Source organism: Zootermopsis nevadensis, unplaced genomic scaffold, assembly GCF_977971745.1.
Source record: "Zootermopsis nevadensis isolate Lab colony 2312 unplaced genomic scaffold, Znev_1.0 Znev_ptg000057l, whole genome shotgun sequence".
Lineage (NCBI taxonomy): Eukaryota > Metazoa > Arthropoda > Insecta > Blattodea > Termopsidae > Zootermopsis > Zootermopsis nevadensis.
The window spans coordinates 1,915,278-1,936,951 of NW_028259188.1; the positions used below are offsets into that span (position 1 = coordinate 1,915,278).

At 34.8% G+C, this 21,674-nt stretch overlaps 1 protein-coding gene across 1 annotated transcript; it reads right to left on the bottom strand.

The window, feature by feature from the left end:
• Positions 1 to 229: 229 nt before the first annotated feature.
• LOC147871413 (ankyrin repeat and LEM domain-containing protein 2-like) lies at positions 230 to 21,105 on the bottom strand. The gene is made up of 11 exons (XM_087339861.1): positions 20,782 to 21,105; positions 20,239 to 20,576; positions 18,218 to 18,529; positions 17,077 to 17,229; positions 15,994 to 16,214; positions 14,595 to 15,205; positions 13,454 to 13,624; positions 12,354 to 12,510; positions 11,800 to 11,931; positions 10,790 to 10,875; positions 230 to 450 (listed from the first exon to the last, which is right to left on the bottom strand). The coding sequence occupies exons 1-11, from the start codon at positions 20,828 to 20,830 to the stop codon at positions 443 to 445; spliced, it is 2,238 nt and encodes a 745-aa protein (XP_087195987.1). The 5' UTR covers positions 20,831 to 21,105; the 3' UTR covers positions 230 to 442.
• Between the last annotated feature and the right edge of the window lie 569 nt (positions 21,106 to 21,674).

The following is a 21,674-nucleotide window of genomic DNA, read 5'->3' on the forward strand; positions in this document are numbered from 1 at the left end:
ATATAAACCACAAATTAAGATATAAATAGATGATAAAATCTATTAGCTCAGATATGTACCATTTCCATATGTTCTCTTGGCATCAGGAGCAAAACTGTCCAGTATCAAACATTTTACTGCCTGTCTTTTATGAGCCAAATATTCCCCTTGTTAACAGCAAGCAACACGAAATGATAAGATGTTTGGTCACGTACCTGAGGGTCTGTCCTCCGTGAAGTCCTTGTCCCAGTTCTTGAGACTGTCGTCGTCCCAGTTTTCTGTGGTACAGTCCCAGTCTTCCACATTTTTGTCGTACCAGGCATAAAGTGCGTCCCTATCCCAGTCAGAGACAGGTTTGTTGTTCCAGTTGTGAAAGTCTCCGTCCCAGTATTTGTCACAGTTTTTCTCGTAGTCATCCCCATGGTTGACGGGGCACTCCATGTCTTGGTCCAATTCAGTGCTTTTACAAAACTGGAAAGAGAGGATATGACAGGCAAATTAGTCACTGTCTGGTTGTCAAATTGACAAAGCTACGAAACTCCTCATACACATTACAAAAGTAACAGTTAATCTGAAATCAGTCCAGTCTATTCCCACACATCACATACAAGATGTGTTTTAATGTTTCCCTATCGTCTGTGCTACATCTCATGAGTGTCCTTCCATCTACAGAGCATTTATAATCTCTCCTGTGTGTGCTGTATTTCCTGCCCATCTCATCCTGCTTGGTGTATCATTCTTATACTATCTGATTGAAGAGCACAAATTATGCAGCTCATTAATTTTCAGATTCTGCAGGCCCCCAACCCCGTAATTTAAAATGTTCTCTTTAACACACTATCGTTAGACACCCTCAACTTAGAATACATGTAGCAGCATCCCAGATTACAACTGCCTTCACAGTCATCTTTCCTTGATGTGAGAGATCGAGTATAAAGTTTCAGTTCTTGTGTTTTTTTAACTTTACATTTATTACATTTCTTGATAGATTGCAGTCTGTAAGATAAAATATTCTGAACTGCACAGTAGCAAGTATTCCCAGAATTGCTCTTAGCCGCGCCATTTGTAGTGATAATATCATTAAATGTCTGGTGCAGGGACCTCAATGGTTGGTAGCTGCTCATGGTGACAATAAATTTCCTGCATTCACAGAATCTGACATTCATTGCCTTTTTCGTAGAAATCCATCCCTGGGACCTATCTTAAAATAGTTGAACCTGTATCAAAAGTAATAATAGCAGGTCTACATGAAGTTGACTTTATAAAGCCCATTGTAAATGTTACACTGAACTGGCCTTCAAAGAATTTCCTTTAATTTCAAATAATAAAACCAATGAAATGAAATATAATCCTTTAAGTACATATTTTTTATTTAATTTTCCAATTTGCAAATGTCAGGATATTCGGTCTCTGGGCACAGATGTGAATCCAGGACTCTCTAAATATGAAGCAGGAGTGCCAGCAACAACATGTGAACCCTAAATTGTCAGTAAACATGACTTTAATGAGTTGAGTGTTTTGACTTTGCAGAAGATGGTCTGTTTAGTGTACATTAATGGGAGATCAACTTCTGCCCCATTGTTCTGCAAGGGTATGGAAACTAGGTGCTTAATATTCTCTCTTGAGGAACATTTCTGATGGACCCTACCGTCTGAGCATTCCATGTGAATGTGAAATGGAAGTTGTGTCATATTCTGTACAAAATATCCAGCCACTGTATCCTAACCTCCTGTGCAAGATCAATCCAATCCTCATCCTCACACACTGTCTATTTTAATATTAATCAAATCCAACTAAGTATCCCAAGTGTGCTACATTCACCATCCATTTCATCAGTGTAATAGCATTTGTTAAATACTACAACTTATATTGCTCATTGTTAATCATTTACCCTCCTGTTATTGCCTTTTGAGTGGACTGTCTGCTGATGGAGTAACTTGTAATAGTTGCAGGCGTATTGTCAACCATTACATTGAAACACTTTATTAAACTGAACTTTGAGGCTGACAAATGGGACGGAAAGTAACTAAACTTGAGCCTCTTCTGCCTAACAAAATTTGCACATTACAACCTGCGGTGCCAAGCTATACATCTTGAAAACAATTTTTTAAGATACTTTCCTTTCACAATGGTAATGCCAGCTACAAAATCAACATACATTGTGTGTATTTTTTGTCCTTTAAGCATTTCAAGCACCGATCGATTTTAAAAAAAATTGGTGTAAATATAATGCCACTTGTCTTCTTCCACACACTAGGACCACTTCATATGGAGATCCGAAATATCACACCGTGATATAGTTTTGGAGAGAAAAGCCCGCAATTTCTGAAATCCTATATTTGTAGAATTTGTTGTAGCGAATGGTGTCTGCGTAAAATCTGCATTTGGTGTGAATATGATAACTAGCAAAACCACTGCAAACTGGAAACATACATGTAAAGTTTGCCTGGCGATAGGCTTTAGAGCAAAAATATACCTATAAATTCTACATGCAGTAATATTTCTTGCTAAACATTTATAATATGGCAATGATGCAGAACTGTGTATGAATGATTTGAAGACATTTCAGTAGCTTAAAATACGCACTTTTGTAGTTTTGCAGTCTTATCTCAAATTCTGATCCGAACAAGGATTATATATTATTCTATCACTTGTATTTTATGTTGTGTTGGAACATTAACCACGAAAGAAACTAAATATGTTGGAGCCGAAGGCTGTTCACTGTATATTACTTACCCAACTCAGCAAAAATACTGTGCGCCGGTTGGATTTAATGGTCCACATGAAGGAATGTGCATTGTCCTTTCTGTGGTACACTTACTTTTTCTGTCCAGTTCTTTCTTCCGCAGTTTTCTTCGAAAAATTTTCCAAACCGTTTTGCTCGCATTTCAAAACTTGCAACCGTTGTTGACGACTGGCTGTCGCGCAATACCTGGCCGCAATCGATAATCGATACATGTATCGATTGTGAGTCGAGTTTTAGTAACGAAGTATTCGCTATATCCGACAGATGTCGCCAGCGTGTAAGAACTCCTTTCAGGGTATTGATTAGTATAAAACATTGTTTTTGGACTTTGAACTGTGTGTTTGCCTTGGATATAATTAAACATTTTATGTATGATGTACACAATTAATAACAATAATTGACACCATCTGCAGAACTGAGTAGAGACAGTCAAAAAAAGAAAAATGTGTTGCATAACCTCAAAAAAGTCTGTATAATTCAAAGAAAGACACCCAAGTATTTCAGTAAGCTTTGCAGTATATTCTTGTGTGTGTGTGTGTGTGTGTGTGTATTGTTGATCAGGGCATGAGTTCATGAAACGATAAGTATGTGTACAACACTTAGAATGAGAATTGTATGTATGGTGCATAGACACTGAAAGTATTACTTCTAATTGAACTTGTTGGTGATATGACAATAGAGTACAAACAGTACATAATGACAGACTAACTCGATGACAATGGTTCCGAGGCTCATTGAAAATTTTCCTTTTTTTAAGTTGTTATACTTTTCTGCATCAAGTCATGAGAATTGTAAATGCTGGCTGCAAATGCAGATCTACAAGTCAACTTCAAATACCTCATAAACTGTTAAATTACTCTATCAGCAACATACACATCATTAGAATACATGCGTAGATTTTTATTTAATTGCATGGATCTCTAAGGTAGTTGGATGGTAGTAGGATGTGTTATAAGTATGAAAAACAGGCAGCAGTAGTTCCTGTTTTTAAAAAAGGTAACTCTGCCACTGTTAGTAACTACCGACCCATTTCTATACTGAATACTTTTTCCAAATTATTTGAACTTGTTATTTATGATCATATCTCACATTACATAAAGTCTAAATTAAATCCTTGTCAGCATGGTTTTACTAAATCTAAATCTACAGTTACTAATCTCGTAACTTATCTTGATTTTATTAACCCAATAGTTGGCTCCCAGGGTCAAGCTGATGCTGTTTATTTTGATCTTAGCAGTGCATTTGATCTTGTCCCTCACAATCTATTACTCAACAAGCTCAGTGCTTTTGGACTCTCTGATGGTTATGTACACTGGTTTCGTAGTTACTTAACCAACAGACAATCCCAGGTTCGCGTTTCTGGAGCTCTTTCGTCTCCTTTTGTAGTCCTCTCTGGAGTTCCACAGGGATCTGTTTTGGGTCCTCTACTTTTCAATTTGTTTATTGATGATATATGCCAAGTAATTAATCATTCTAAATGCCTTCTTTTCGCTGATGATATCAAAATTTTTCGTGCCATTAAATCTCCCAACGACTGCAATCAACTTCAAACTGACATTGACTCGGTACAAGGTTGGTGCACTGCTAACTTCATGAAACTCAATATTAGTAAAACTACAGTAATTTCCTTCTCCAGGAAAACCACTACTTTGATCTTTGATTACAAACTTTTTCAGTCCTCCATAACACGTACCGATACTATTAAAGACCTGGGAATATTTATCGACTCCAAGCTCCGATTTCACAATCATGTTGACCACATATTTTCACATTGTATTAAGTTGCTGGGTCTTGTTCGCACGTTAACCTTTTCGTTCTCTTTTCTCGATTGCCTGTATATGTTATATGTAATGTTAGTTAGATCCAAGCTCGAGTACGCCTCGGTCGTTTGGAATTCTATTACGACCACTGATGCCAACAAACTGGAACGTATCCAGCAGAAGTTTGCAGCCCTTTGCTACTATCGTTTCCTCCCCCAAGTGCATTACAGCTATGCTGATGCTTTAGAGTATTTAAAACTCCAGACCCTGCGTAAGAGAAGGCATTGCAGTGATGCACTGTTCCTTGCGCAGGTTTACCGCGGTTTTAAATGCTGTCCTTCCCTTCTGGAAGCTGTCGGTCTCCGCATTCCTGCTCGGAATCTGAGAGATTTTTCTATGTTCAGTTTTAGCCCCTTGTTCAAAAACAGTCCTTCTGCTAGATGCGCATCAGCTGCTAATGTTGTCTGCAGGGATTTGGACATATTCGAGACGAAAATTGTCACACTTCTTCATATTCAAGTCATTTTTACAAATATCCTAATGTAGTTAGTAGTAATTTTTTGTGTATTTTTTTCGTATTAATGTATTTTATATATTGCTTGTTTTACCTTTTATGTCTTAATTCTGTTCGTGTGCTCATCTCTGTGCTGTATCTGTACTTGGCCATCAGGCTGTTGATACAGCACACAAATAATAAAGAATTGAATTGAATTACAAGGGACAAGCATGCAGAGACACAGTCATTAATTTTCGGCCAAGTTTTTGAGAATAAGGCTTAATACAATAAAATACAGTAAATATAAAGAGTACATATCCCTCATGTATAAGTACCAAACGAAAGGACGCATAGGATGAATCTTTATTACATTCTCGAAAATAAGCCAGATACAACTGAATGAAGCAGTGATTTGTATAAACTGATTATCTTGCCAGAAATGTAGTCTATCAGTGCGAGGAGTTTTTAGGGACTATTTGTAAACTGCTTCAGTCACTATCTGATAGCAATCACAGAAACTGTTTAACTCAAACCGGTAATTGTAACTTTTATATATTTGAAAGAAAATAAGTCTTTTTCGTACTGTCTTTTCCTCGAATGAACTCCGTAGCACAGGAGATACAATAAATGATTTGCTATTTTATAGGAAATAATAGTTTCTTTATTGGAATAAACGAGCATATGTTATATTCGTCTTCCTTTCCGTTTGTCAGTAAATATAAACGACGAAGGTTTAATATAAAAGTCAAAATGAGTGTTATTATTAAATAGTTTTAGTGTTAATTCTTTCTTCGTAGTGCTTTTTTTTAAAAAGGACACAGATTATTTACAAACCAACAGACCGAACGAGTAGCCATATGGTAATACACGCCGAAGGTTCAACGCCGCTTAAATCAAAACGCTGGATTCGACAAGAGCTTGTGGAATCTGAATTCGGTTCACATTCCAACATCCGATTCCCAAGATCAATTTTAATATAATAATATTATAAATATTAACATTATAAACTGCGAAAACTACATATTTACGATATTTCCATTAAACTATATTGTTTACTTTCAAATTCATACTACGGCTTCTGGAAATTACTGCTGGCTCAAGACAGTTTTAAATATTCTGTCTCGCGCTCCTGGTATAAAGCGGAACCAAGTGACAGCTGTGATGAAGATCACAAGAATTAAGACAAAATTTAACGCAATATTTTAGAACACTTATGTCTAAAACTGAAACAAAGCAGCATATAAAAAATAAAATCTTTGCTAACCGTTTTTTTAATTATGGAATCCGCTGAAGCGTTAAGACGCAAAATCAATTTTGATGCCTTGTCCTCTTACACAGGAAATACATGGATGAGTGGGCAGTCTCATTTCACGGCCATGTTTCAACTAAGCAACATATAAATTAAATTCAAGTAATGTTTAACAAACAAAATATTACTTACTATTTTTAATTAAAAATATAAGATTTAGTGCAGTGATATCCCAAACATGATCATATCGACACCTGGCTCTTATACAAATAGAACAGAAGTTAGGTCCAAGCGTAGATTTCTGTGTTTCGATACGTATTCATAGCACGGAGGCGAGCTTCAATTACTGCCCACTGTCCACTCGCGGGACCAATCAAACCAGACTTTTATTTTTCTGATCCTATTAACATAATGCTATTTACAAACAACAGCCATTCAGTCTGACGAATACCAACTTACCTTCGTGATCTTAAAATCCCTCACACCATGTAGTATTATAACACGAAAGTTGAACACTCCAACAACTTTTACAATTACCTGCTATTTATTATACATATTTGGTTTAATTCAATTCAATTCAATTAATTTATTAAAGTGCTTGACAACAGCCAAAAAGGCCAATAACAGCCAAGCACTAACAACAATACAGACATTACAATACAAAAGCAAACAAACAAAGAACTGAAAACATAAATGTACAATATTGATTTATTGCAAAATAAGTCATAAGTAAAAAACTAAATGTTATAGATAAGTAAAATAATAATTATACTAAAAACAGTTTAATATTGGACAAAAAACATACACAATAAAATGTCATACTAAGTAAACAATAAAAAACCATGATTATTGTTCAAAAAGCTGACTGACCTCAGCAAGCAAAATGCAGTCTTTGTTAAAGATGTCGATGGTCCTACAGACTGCATTGGCAGCAGAAACGCATCTGGCAGAGAGACTGGCCTTGAAATTACGTTGTACATAAAGGTAGAGTAGTCTCTGATAGACCTAGTAGGTATGCAGAGACTAACTGTATCAACAACAGATGAACAACTAATTTTGCGTTTAAAAATATTCACGAGGAATAGAGCATCCAAAAGCCTCCTCCTTAAATGTAACGATAAGAAATTTAATCTAACTAATATATCGTCATAATTATAGGCACAAACGCCATTAAAGAATCTAGCGTAACATAGAGCTACAAATTTCCTTTGAATCCTTTCCAATTTAAAGGAATCAGTATTAGTAATAGAGTTCCAAACAACAGAAGCATACTCAATTTTGGAACGGACTAAGGTACTGTACAAGACCAAAAGGCTATCAACAGTGGAGAAGGAAGAAGTAATGTACCGAATCAAACCTAGCATTTTCAAGCTCTGTGATAATATATAGTTGATATGCTGGTGAAAATAGAGCTTACAGTCCACTAGAACACCGAGATCTTTAACACAATGGGAGCGTGCCACCAGGTTGTTACACAATTTGTAATTAAAATAAATACTGTTTGTCTTCCGGGTGAATGATATAACAGTCGTTTTACTTAAATTAAGTTGCATCCCATTCACAAGACACCAATTTTGCACTGAATGGATGTCGTCCTGCAACAGTTTGCAGTCATCAACATCGCTGATACTCCGATACATCTTTAAGTCATCAGCAAATAAAAGGCACTGTGAATTATGTATGGAGTCGCAGATGTCATTACTGAATATATTAAAAAGTAAGGGGCCTAGGGTGGAACCCTGAGGCACTCCACACTTAACACGATAAGGATACGAAAGAGTTCCAGATACACGAACAAAAGATTGCCTGTCAGAAAGATAACTATGGAACCAATCAACATAACTGGGTGATAGTCCAAAGTTTCTAAGTTTCCCAAGAAGAATACTATGAGGGACTAAGTCAAATGCTTTAGTAAGATCAAAGTATACCGAATCTGTTTGTCCTTGAGTACTAACTGAAGGTAAAACGGAATTAAGGTAAGTAACCAAATTTGTTGCTGTGGAATTAAATTTACGAAAACCATGCTTTGAGGGATTTAATCTGTACTTAAAATTTTTTTGCAAATGATCATAGACAATAAATTCAAATATTTTTGAAAAGTTATTAAGAATAGAGATGGGTCTATAATTACTAACAATGGAACTGTTGCCTTTTTTAAACACAGGAACAACAGCTGTTTCTTTCCACAGGGACGGAAAGGTGGCACTAGTTACACTTAAATTAAAAATATAGGTTAATAAGGGAGTGAAAATATCAGAAAAACCCTTAATTACTAACGAAGGAATTCCATCTAACCCCACACACTTTGAGGGTCTGAGGCGCTTGATCGCCTTGCTAACTTCAGCACGAGAGATAGGAGCGGCGGGCAAAAAATCAGAAGTAAAAGTATCGGTAGGAGTGACGGACTGGCAAGAAGTGTTAAAAATTGATTCAAAATGCGTAGCAAATTCATCAGCAATGTGTTTCGGGTCACTGACAAACTGATCACAAATTTTTAGCTGAATGAAGGAGTTATCTTTTCTTCTGAAATTTGAAACGTGTTTCCAAAAATGCTGAGGGTGAGTTTTAAGACTGTCATCAACAGACTTTAACCACCGCCGCCTATCAGACTTAATGGTAGCCTTAACTAATTTACGAAAGTGTGCAAAGTAGGAGTAATGTAATAATAATAATAATAATAATAATAATAATTCATTTCATTTATTAGAGTGCTTGGCAACATCCAAAAGAGGCCAATAACAGCCAAGCACTAACAATAAACATAAACATAACAATACAAAAACAAACAAACAATAAACTAAATATATAGATGTACAATATAATAATGATAATATATCAATTCATTAATTTGTTACAAAATAATCAACAAGCAAATGAGCTGAATAATATGCCTAGGTATATAATAATTAAATTAAAAACAGTTAAATATAAATAATACATACAAAATGAAACTTTAGTAAAAGAAAAAAGAAAAGAAAAGGAAATTGGCTAAATAAAATGCCCAAGAAAAATATTCTCCTTGTTAAAAATGTTGATGCGCTGACAGACTGCATTCGCAGCAGAAGCACACCTAAACAAGGAACTAGCTTTAAGACTACGATAAACAAAGAAACGAGAAGTAGTCCCTAATGGATCGGAGGGTACGCACAAAGAAACTGAATCCAAAACGGATGGGCAGCAAATTTTACCTTTAAATATATTAATGAGAAAGAGAGCATCAAGATGGCTCCTCCGCAGGTGCAGTCAAAGAAAATTTATCCTCACTGAAACGTCTTCATAATTATAGTCACTTAGGCCATTAAAAAATCTGGCGTGACATAAAGCAGCAAATTTCCTTTGAATTCTTTCAACTTTGGTAGAATCAGTGGAAGTAATAGAATTCCAAGTAACAGATCCATACTCCAATTTAGACCAAACAAGACTATTGTATAAAAACCAATAAGCTATCTAAAGTAGAAGTAGTACCTAATTAAATTTAGCATTCTATCTAGTCTAGCAATAAGATGTTTCAGTCTTCTTGGCAAGAACTGCTATAAAATTAATGAAACTTCACCACGAGACCCAGCTATAATAAAACATTTATGCAACTGGTTTATCCAGACAATGAATGAAGATTCACTGACCCACAAGTATTGTTCTTTACTGACAAAGCCTGGTTTTACTTAATTGGACATATGAACACACAAAATAACTGATTCTGGTAGTCAAAAAATTCCCTCATTTCATGGGCCATCACTTTTTCATATAATACTTTTGACCAACTTCCACGTATGCCTAATTATATAAAATTTCTAAACTTTAAAATGGAACCATATACTGTACAGTATTTATAATTTCATTATCACTGACCTCTCTAAACACTTTATGCAAAGTGTAGAGAAAAAAAGGTTTATATGCACGTAAATGAGTAAATAAATTATTTAAATTTGATCATTTGTCATGTAAATGTGCAGTAATAGTGATTAAATATCACTTATGAATAATAACTGACAATCATGTACAATTCTCTGCTAGCGATATTCTATAATTGCAGGTCATTATTGATAATAATATAATGGCAAGAAAAATTATACAGTAAACTGAGACAAAAAAGGTGAATGAATCACTGGGTCCTACGTCCAAGAAGCCAAAAGTTTAATTTGTCAACATATGGAATTATCTCTATTTGAGAAATTTTTTTTAAGAAATACTCTTATTGCTGACTTCCTTTACTGATCAATTCTTCTTCTTCTTATTATTCTTTTAAGAATCTTTTATTCCTTACCTGCATAAAATTTTAAGATCATGTGAAAATATCCCACATGTGCTTCCTACATAATAAACTATCCATTGCATTAAAATGTTCTAATATCTGATAATACAAATTTAACAATCCCATTCTTTATAAGTACAAACATCAGAATTTACTACATCTAGATATAGATAAACATATTTCTAATTATAAAATATAGGCTATTAGAATTTCATAAGCATTTTTCTTTCCAACCGCTGATGACTTAATGGTGAATATGATCCTGTAATTTTGTGCCATGCCTGTGGAGGAGTGGAACACTGCATACCTTTTTGGTATTGTGAAGAATCTGCGACAGGTGTCTGAAGCATTCTAGTTCTTTCTTTAGGCCTCGAAGGAAGAGGACTGGACCATCTGAAAGTTACAAGACATATAATTAAAATGTTTTACCTTCTTAATGTCCATTGACAAATTCTGTCCACCATTTCCACTTCTTTGTAATTCAACTTTATTTTCCATAGACATTTAGTTTAAAATTTGAAAAACATGTCTTCTTGTTGATGAAAGACTCGGGTTACAAGCCGCGTCAGGTGGCTGAATGGTGAATAGACCATATCTTCTGCCAACGTTTCGAAAACAACCCCTGCTCTCATCCTCAAGGCTGCTGCGTAACAAATCTCAGCCCTGAGGATGAGAACACAGATTTCTCTCACAATGTTCGCAGAAAATATGGTTCATTCACCATTCAGCCACCTGACATGGCTTGTAACCTGAGAGTCTATCATGAAAGCTTCACTTTATACATGTCTTCTTGTTATTATCCATATGCACATATGAGAAACTCTACTCTGGCAAAAAGGAGTTTTACAAAACTTTCTGTGTTTATCGAAATACAAGAAAAATATTAAATCAATTTAACAATCAGAAACTTCAAAGTGGAACATAACAGAAATATTATTAAAGCTAAAACCATTATCTTGTAAGCATAATTACACAATTTAACAATCCATTTCCACATGAACATTCCAAACAAGATATTTACTATTTAGTTTGAAAGTGAAAACAGATGAAATACTATGGATGGCTAGGAACATGTTCATAATTCTTTTTTAATTTAATTAATATTGTGTACAAAGATAATACAAATACAAACAATGGACAACAAATTGAACTTGTACACTTCATACAACATAGAGTACTATGGATTGTCCATGGAAAATGCAGTACATACAAAAATTGAATGTTAAATTTTCTGGGAACCATAAAAGTTGGAATTATCGTAAATGTCATTTTGATTTATTACTGACTAATTTTATTTACATTAGACACATTACTTACATGGCTCTCACACTTTCAGAGTACAGCAAAACCAAATGTCGCCATCTATAAATGTTAGGATATTCTATAGGGTCTATATTTAAGCCATCCAATGCCTGCATTACAGTGGCATCCAACTTGGTAGGTGAGTCACTAGAAAAAAAAATTATATTTCAATAAGACTATTTTGTGCTCATATACTTAGTATTCTGGGCACTCTTTAAGGTGGTTACAGATTTTTCATCATTAGATCTAAATGTTGCTAACCACATATAAGACTACATGGCAGCACAGGCGTTTGAAAATTACAAGATGAGGAAACAACAAAACACAGCTTCTAGCACTTTAAGTGATTAAAATTTTACTGTCTACAAAAATTAGGTAACAATTAGTGTGTTTGGGTACTTCACTGTCAGATAAAGATTTCATGATTGACGAACTGCTGACAAGGCAAATATGAATTCTATGCAGCTGGCAAAAAAACTTTCCCCAACATTTTGGTTAAATAAATGTAGCAGCAGTAGTGGGTAGAAAAATTATTCTACTCTTTGCTTTATGTGACATTCAGTATTTACCCTTGTATAAAAACATCTGGCCATTCGACTGGTGTTAACATTTCAGCGTCATCGCCATCATCATCATCATCATCATCATCGCAGTATGAATGTACTTCATTTCTGCTGAGTTTTTCAGGTGTTGATGGTGGTGTGAAATATTCATCATCATCATCATCTGGAATACAAATAAAACTCACATGCATAAGACATGATCTGTTAGAGGCTACCATCTATACATTTCATAAAATTATATGGTCAGAACCCCTACATTCTGTAAATAACAACTAGTACCTTCAGGTCTTTATACAGGGCTAGTCTAAATGATGTTCCCGATTTGAAACACATGTTACTCACGTTTAATGAAATTCAGATGCACAAAATTGGTACCGATGGAAAGAAAAACTCTCCAAGATTATGTTGGTATACTTCGCGGCCGCATAGTAACACTGTTCGCCGCCAGGGGCGATATGACAGAAAATTACTGCCAACGAAGGCAGAGGAGCCTTTTGTGTCCTGGATTTCCACATTCACCGGACCTGACGCCCTGTGATTTTTTTCTGTAGGAGTTCATCAAAGATATTCTTCGTGCCACCCTCACCGCAGACCTTGCCAGAAGCCATTGCAGCAATCGATCATGATATGCTGCAACGTGTCTGGGAGGAACTCGACTACAGGCTGGATGTGTGCCGAGTTACCAAGGGGGCTCGCATTGAACACCTGTGATGTACTGAAACAAAACTTGGAGAGTTTCTCTTTCCATTGGTACCAATTTTGTGCATCTGAATTTCATTGAACGTATTATTTCTTTCATATCGTGAACATCACTTAGACTAGCCCTGTATTCCACTAAACCAGGGGTTCTTACCCTTTTTCGCCGGCATACCACTAATTCTAATTTAACACACTAAAAGTACCACTAACCAAATTCGTTCAGGGAAATCTTATTTATGTTAATATTATCTTCTGCTTTTCTTACTTAGTTCGCATACCACCAGTGGTACGTGTACCACAGGTTGAGAAACGCTGCACCATACAATATTCAGTCTCCAGCACTTATATTAGCATAAATTTCCATTTTAAAAATACATGTACATAAAAACACGCATCAGAAATCTTACCTTCTGAAAACTCACCACCTGATGATATGTATGTCATTTTATGTAACTTATTAGTTTCTGAATTATATGTCTGTCTCTTTTTAAAGCTGCTCACTTTCAGATTACAGTGTGTTTCATGAATGGAACCTTCCATCTCACTAATTCTTGTACTATCACACTGCTGGTCAGAATCTAGTGGAAAGTACATAATTAATTAGCTTCATTATTTATTATAATGTACAATATGCTAATAGGATCAACAATAATGAATATGAGGAAGGAGATCAATTGTAACAGTAACTATATTGTCTAAAATCCCCTGAGTGTCACAGAAGAAGAATAGAATGCAATGGTATTTACAGCATTCACAGCACCATCTACAGAAGTAAAATATTGGTACTGCTAAAAATCTCTTTTTAGACATTCTAAACTTGTATGATTTTTCAAGAACAAATTGATTCTACAAACTCCACTCACTGGAAACCCTAACACTTGGAGGACTTATGTTTTCAAGAAAGAGACCAGTATATGCAACGAGTATAGGCGTGAATGGATAAAAATTTGATTTGTTACAAAGGTCGCTCAGTTACATTTGGGAGTGTCAAAGACTTCAACCTACATCACACGAACTGATTCCAACAAAAAATCTGTAATTCTCCTGCTTCATATTTGGGGCATATGATTTAAATCTTAGCCTGGAGACTAGTTATCCTAAGGTTTTACTCAGGTCTTCCCTGCAAATTCTGGGATCAGACCATGTCCACCTTCTTCCATATCCTTTCAAATTCATTATTCATTACTCATCTCATCATTTGATGCTAAGTAATCTCAACTACTGACAGTATCATTAAATAAACCACAAATAAATAAATACTTACATACATAAACAATTTTTAGTCACATTCAGCATTTACTTACTTTAGTTCAGGGGTTCAAATAATGAAGAATTATCACTAGATGGAACTGAAATGGTGATGGATATATATTTATTTTCAGTGCTTTGTTAATCCCCGAGTATCACTACATTTTTAAGGTGGAATAAAGGTACCTTACATAAACTAATATAATTTCTACAAATAATAAATAAAATTAAATTCTACAGACCAACACACCACACCATGACATTTATTTTATGCAAACAACGTAACAAATATGCACTCACCATTATCTTCTACAAATGTAAGTCGTCTTGTAATTCCATCTGATGAAGATTGTGTGTTAGCTTTGTCAGATGTAGACCGCACATGATTTCTCTTGAAGGACCAACCTTTCCTAGCATTTCTCATAAAATTATGATTTTGTCTGAAGCATAAGCACTGTGAAGCATCAGACCAAATCCTCATACATTCTTCTTCTGTTCGGACATGGATATCTTTCTTAGCACCACTGGTTTTGTCTGTGTCTTTACCATTTTCTTGTATTTCTAAGGCGCAAAGAATATACTCGGCATTCTCTACTAGTGGTTTAACTGGACTGGTGTCAGACAGACTGCACGCTTTAAAAGCAAGGCACAGATTTGACACTGGACTAATCTCATCATCAACTGACTGATTTTCACTATACTCTGTTAAAGATGATACACAACCATTCACTACACATTCGGAACTATCATAACACTCCTTGGTTGAATATGGTTTCTGTGCAGCTTCCTGAAATCTGTTCTTCAGATAAGCCTCAAGTTTCTGAAGCCCATCCTCAGAGGCCAAATTTGTAAATGTATCAAGAAATGGCCAATATTCATTCCAACCAACCCTGAATTCCTCAGCCAGGTCCCTGTAAGAAATCACAGGCACAAAATATATTACACTTTCGGGCAAAGTAAAGCAGATATTTTCTTCCTTTGCATTATGCTTCATGGTCAACATTTTCTTTGGCCAATAACATCAAGCTACTAACTGAAACTGTTTGAGCAGGACACCATTCTACTACTAAAACAAATATACTAATATTATTTCATGTCAAAATAGTAAAAACATTTTCTTGCATCCCATTATTTTTATATGGAAAAACTGAGGAACACTGTCAACAAAACTGAATGAATAATAAGAGGCAGAGAAACAGCATAAAGTAGAATAAAACACGCATCTAAATACAGAAAGATAAAATGGAAGGAAAGAATAAATGGCCTTGTAATTTACCATCAACAATGCTTGATATTACTTATGATTGGCTGATGTGTGAGTAGTGGAGTCAGCATTTTCCTGTCAAACAGACTGCCTCGTGAGGTTCTAAATTTTAAAATCTATACATTCAGTAACAGTAACATATCATTTTGCTTAATAATCTAAACTTCATTTGAAATTACATATGCACAATATTCGCTTTTAGAGGTTAACTGGGACGTGCAAGGCTAAAGGTTCACATGGGGCACCAAATACTCTTGCCCTTTCTCAGGTCATGGTGCATTTATCTTATAATACATAAGAATATAACTGTTTGTTGAGTAAAATAATTTCTATATTTGAAGCTCTGACTTCAAGAACCACTTAGATTTGGGCAAACAGTGTCTCACTAAAGCAAAGTGAAAGAAACATAAGCTTGAAGTCGTCCGTATCTCCCACCTGCCAACTCTTTCTAATCCTTTCTCCACATCCAGCAGTCTAAATGCATGACAACTCAGACTTCCTGTATATGCCTGTCTGCAGGCATTCTGCTTTGGAGTCCGAGGCATCCGAGGAGGAGTCTTCCACTTCTTCCGGAACACGATTGCTTTTTCATGATTCATTGGTCCTGCATAAGCCCGGATTTCCATCCTTCCATTAAGTGGATCAGCTTTTAATACCTGATGAATAAACATTTTAGAAACATTTTAGAACAAACAGTAAATTAATAGAATGACGTCTCCTCTGATGATGAACCATGTTTGTATGAAGTTAATTTTCTGCATTTCACAGACTGTGTCTGCCTCCAACACCAGAGACTGACAGGTTGATTTCATTGGTGATTGGGTGGGTGTAGTATAGATATATATGCACTGTCAGCTCATGGAGCCCAGTCTCCTTGATCAAGAATGGACCAAGGGGACAACAGTAGGTGGTGTATGGCGATCACCCTACCTAAAAGGACACAGTCCCTAGATTATTTCCTATAGAACTGAAAACTGGAACACAAAGACAAATAAATTCAGAAGGCATTCAAAATATAATAAAGTCAAGATACAATTAAATAATGGAAAACAGCTATTAACCACATAAAAACAGAACATCTACAAAAAAATTCAAAAAAGCTTTAATCAAGGTGTTATGAGAGGAACACATTTAATCTGTACTCTTCATTGCGAGGCAATATGATGACGAAAAAAAAGTTGTGACAAAACATTTCACGTTAAGTAAAAGATTTTACAAACTGTTATATTTGATAGTTTTGGTTACATATGAAGTACACACACAATACATGAGACAGAACATATAAACCTCCTTGCATCCATCAAATAAGCAGTGTGTGGGGTCTAAACATGGTAACAGAAGTAACTGTCAACATTCCTGCTAGAAATGAATCTCCAGACATCCTGTGAACACCCTGAATTGTCCCAGCTTCACTTTGAAAACTACCAGCTCTGATATGAGAGAATTCTCTGACTAATTTAAATTTCTCGACAGGACCCTGCATAGTGAATACATGTGTAAAAACAATTTATTACCAACCAGAGGGCAAGCAGGAGAGAATGGATCACCAACAGTAGGCTGTACAGAATTATCCTCTGATCTAAGTACAGGAACATAAAACATGTCATCCAGTAAATTTGACAGTTTTTGCCTTAGACTTTCATCTGGAGAGGAAACACGACTGCAGATAACCTGGAAAAAAAGAAGAAGGAGAAATCATGAGTATGGTAAGTAAGATAGAAATAACGTTATGTACATATAACGGGTTACAGGAAGTAGCCACACTATTTTAATTGTTTCAGCTATGTAAAATCCTACATCTCAGCAAGCAGACTGGTCCTCTGGCAGCACTCCACATTTGTATTAGGGAGGTTAGCTAGTTTGAATCTTGACCAGTCTAATGACTATCTGGATTGTCATTTTTCTGTTTGTGAGTCTCTCCAGGCAATTTCATGGAACTGACATAAGCCATGACAGACTCTTATCTATTCACAATTCATAATTATCGTCACATCACATTCAATTATATCAAATTTCTAAACTTTAAAATGGAATCATATACTGTATATATATATATATATATAATAATTTCATTATCACTGACATCTCTAAACACTTTATGCAAAGTGTAGAGAAAAAAAAGGTTTATAAGTACGTAAATGAGATCCTCGGTAAAACTCTAAAAGAAAGGCCTTCACAAATTCTTACAAACAATATTTTAAAATGTCAATGTGCTAAATACTTTATGATATACTTAATTTAATTTTTTATGAAAATCAATAACACTGGGTGTGAAATAAATTTCTGGGTTATATTATCACTTTTTTAACAAACTGAGAAATATTTTGGACCAACTAACTCCAAGGTAGAGGAATTTTCCTTAAAAATTTCTGTCATTCAAATAGTCAAAAAAATTCCCTCATTTCATGGAATTTGATGCGCCATCACTTTTTCAAATAATACTTTTCACCAACTTCCAACTATGCCTTGACCTCTTGTCTTACGGTTTCCCAAACAAAACTTTGTACATATTTCTTGATTCTCCCATCATACTACATTACCAACCAATCACATTCTTCTTAGTTGAAGCACAGAGAATAACATAAATATTTTATGCCAAGTACTCACTCCTGAAGAATACTGTGATGTATATATGATAATGAAAATACATGTTACTTGCATCTCTTGGTGTTTGTCCATATTTATTCCTCGCATGTCTATCACATTGTGGATAAGACACCAATACATCTACAACTGAAAGAGCTCCCAATTTAACTGCAAAATGTATCGGAGTCTCATTGAGGGCCTTATCAGGAGTATTCAGGTAAAGATCCAACAAGATACGAGCTCGGTCCTCACAGTTGGCAGCATCATCATCTCCATACAGCAACTGAATAAATGCAACATTGCTCACTGTCTGTAGAATTAGATCACATATTTGTGCGTCACAAGCCTTGGCTGCTACATGCATTGCGTTATACCGTGAGCCTTCCTAAACCCGGAAAAGACAAAGAAACAGTAAATAAATTATTTAAATTTGATCATCTGTCATGTAAATGTGCAGTAATAGTGATTAAATATCACTTATGAATAATAACTGATAATTATGTACAATTCTCTGCTAGCGATGTTCTACAGTTGCAGGTCATTATTGATAATGAATAGATTATTCACTTTTACCGTCAGGCAGAACAAAGCATAATGATTTATAAGTTTATAGAGTAAATTACAGCTAATGTAAAATAAATAAATAATATATAAATTAAAGACTGTGACACATCTTACTGTAGTTCCCAGTGGAATTAAGGTTGAAAGTACCCAGAAAAAATGGTAAATCCCCATAAGAGTTAAAATCAAAGAAGAACATGGATGTTCTTCTCTGTTTTACATTTGGATCTCAAGATAAATCTCAAAGAACAACATTGACTTTTATTCTAATAAAAATGCACAGCAAAGCACACTCCAGTTCACACACTGCTGCTTGCTGGGAAAATCTTGAATATTGCTTCCGCAATATTCTCTTTGATTTATTTTATGCACTTTGTCTTTCAAGCTACCCCATAAATAAAAATCACACAGTGTGAGGTCTGGGAAACAAGTTGGTCATAAACTTTCATTAATACATTTTTCAACAAACATGTCAGTTACTGCGGCCACAGAGTTATCGGTTGTGTTCACCTTTACTGAATCCTGCTGAAAGTCTAATTAACATAACTTCCTGAGTGAAGACTATCCATAAAAGAAAAACTGAGACAATTATTCACCATACACTGATTCCACACCAAACACCAACTTCTCGATTTTGAAGCAGAATATAATGAAGGACTCCAGGGTATTTTGAGCACCAGAATCAGTTATTTTGTGTGTTCATATGTCCAATTAAGAAAAACCAGGCTTTGTCAGTAAAAAACAATACTTGTGGGTCAGTGAATCTTCATTCATTGTCTGGATAAACCAGTTGCAAAAATGTATTATTATAGCTGGGTCTCGTGGTTGTTACACAAAAAGGTGAAGTTTCATTAACTTTATAGCAGTTCTTGCTAAGAAGACTGAAACATCCTATTGCTAGACTAGATATACCAGTGATTTCTTGACAAATGCTCTAATCTTGCAATAGTATAATCAAGTTTCTCTTCTCTTTATTTTCTTATGCAATTCTAACACATTCCTTTGAATGTATTAACGAAACCTTGGGGAAATATCAACACCAGATAATTTTTGTTTAAGTTCTCTGTGATATATACATAAGCTAAATTGGTTTTTTACATAATTATAAAAAATACAAAATAACAAGCCTGTATCTTGAACACACAAATAACAGAGGGAAAAAAAACAAAAACATTACTCATGCCAGTTTTCATAACCCTATCTTAACCCATGGACCTAAAATTTTTTTAACAAGCATGGTTTCTGTATATAATCGCCCATACAACAGCCTGGATTTCATTTAGTCATTCATAGATGGCTCCCAACTACACATATAAAAATAAAAGAAACACCTAACTTCAAAATCCCTGCTTCTGATGCTCACTCTTAATGTTGTGAAACCATTTTATTGCACAGAATGTTTTGGTAGGGCAGTCTGATTTATTTTTTGTGTATGAAAAGAGCATTAAAATCAGTGATGACCGAGTTAGGAATTCTATGTAGAATACTAACACATACATTTCAAAACTACTTATAAGAAAGCAACCTGCATACCTGAAGAATGGCTGGAGTATCTCCACTACTCACTAGGTAACGAGGATTATACCAGATGGTATTTGTGAATGTAAGAGTGTCACCACATTCTATCACTTTCCTCAGCCAAACCAAATCCTGTGATTTAGGTGCTTTGAAAGGACTTGGTTTTTCACCTATTACAGGACTGCTGGTTTCTAAATTTCCTGATAACACACATATGGGAACTACAATTTCAGGAGCTTGAACTGCAAATTCCACAGCCTCCTGTCTTGTCTTAAAGGAATTAAACCTCGCTTCCTTGTATTTTTTCACAATTTTCAGTGCTTCTGATTTGTCATTATAGACATGCAGAGTGTCTGAAAAATGAAGCAAAAATGTTTATATATACAAATGCTGCATAAATCTGTCAATGGAAATTCAACAGACAGTAATTACCTATTTTACATCCAAAAGAAAATAATTAAAATAATGACAGGTTTTAAAAGCAGAGGCTCTTGTAGAAAATTTTCTACACTTTCATTTGCAAGTGAATAAATACTCTCCTTACTATCATTTACTTACCATCAGATTCCAAGACAGTGTCACTAGGTATATTTACACCGTAATACATTTCTTCACAATTAGCAGTATCACAAAATTTTTGTTTCGAAATTGCCGCGTCCTTCACATAAAAACGTTGCGTTTAAATATAAAAATCTACTGTACACATAACTTTCATAAAACCCTTCTTAAAACAAGAACTTCAAAGGAGTCAATGTAGGAAGACGTTAAATCAAAGCAGAAGCTTTATAAAACTCGATTTCAATTGTTTTTCCGTTATGATGCAATTACTAATACCAACCACAGAGACGTACCAACCTCGGGATGATAGACACCATTTCACGGACTGTAAAATGCTATTTTCTTTGGTAGTATATACATCATGCCTGATGAAATCTAAGGTTCTCACGGCTTGAGTGCAATTGATTCAGTACTTGGGCATTCATATGCTCATGGAGGATTAAGTACAGGAGCTTATAAAAGTGTGAAGGAGGAAATTAATTGCATATATGAGGTTCTCACAGCAGTGAGCAGACATTACAATACAAAAGCAAACAAACAAAGAACTGAAAACATAACTGTACAATAATGATTTATTACAAAATAACTCATAAGTAAAAAACTAAATGTTATAAATATATATTTTTATTATCACAGTCTATACACAAACTTATTTAAAATGTTGTTGTTAAAATTTATATAACACTATAATATCTGTAGTATAAAATATTACAATAAGTTATATTATGTTATATTGTGGCGCTTTTATCCATGCTCATTTCATAATAGAAAATTGGACGTTAATTTCACAGAAAATGAACGTCTAACTACAGACATGCAGAGCATTATGAAGACAGAAAAATCTACAAATATACCTATAAATCAATAAATGCATTGCATCGAAATATATAATA

Bases quoted from the DNA above. Each gene is read 5' to 3' on its own strand.
- LOC147871413 (XM_087339861.1), bottom strand. From the start codon at position 20,830: ATGTATTACGGTGTAAATATACCTAGTGACACTGTCTTGGAATCTGAT. The intron at 20,577-20,781 runs GTAAGTAAATGA...TTCATTTTTCAG, and splicing joins CACTGTCTTGGAATCTGATG to ACACTCTGCATGTCTATAAT. The intron at 17,230-18,217 runs GCAAGTAACATG...CTTTTTTTCCAG, and splicing joins ATGGACAAACACCAAGAGAT to GTTATCTGCAGTCGTGTTTC.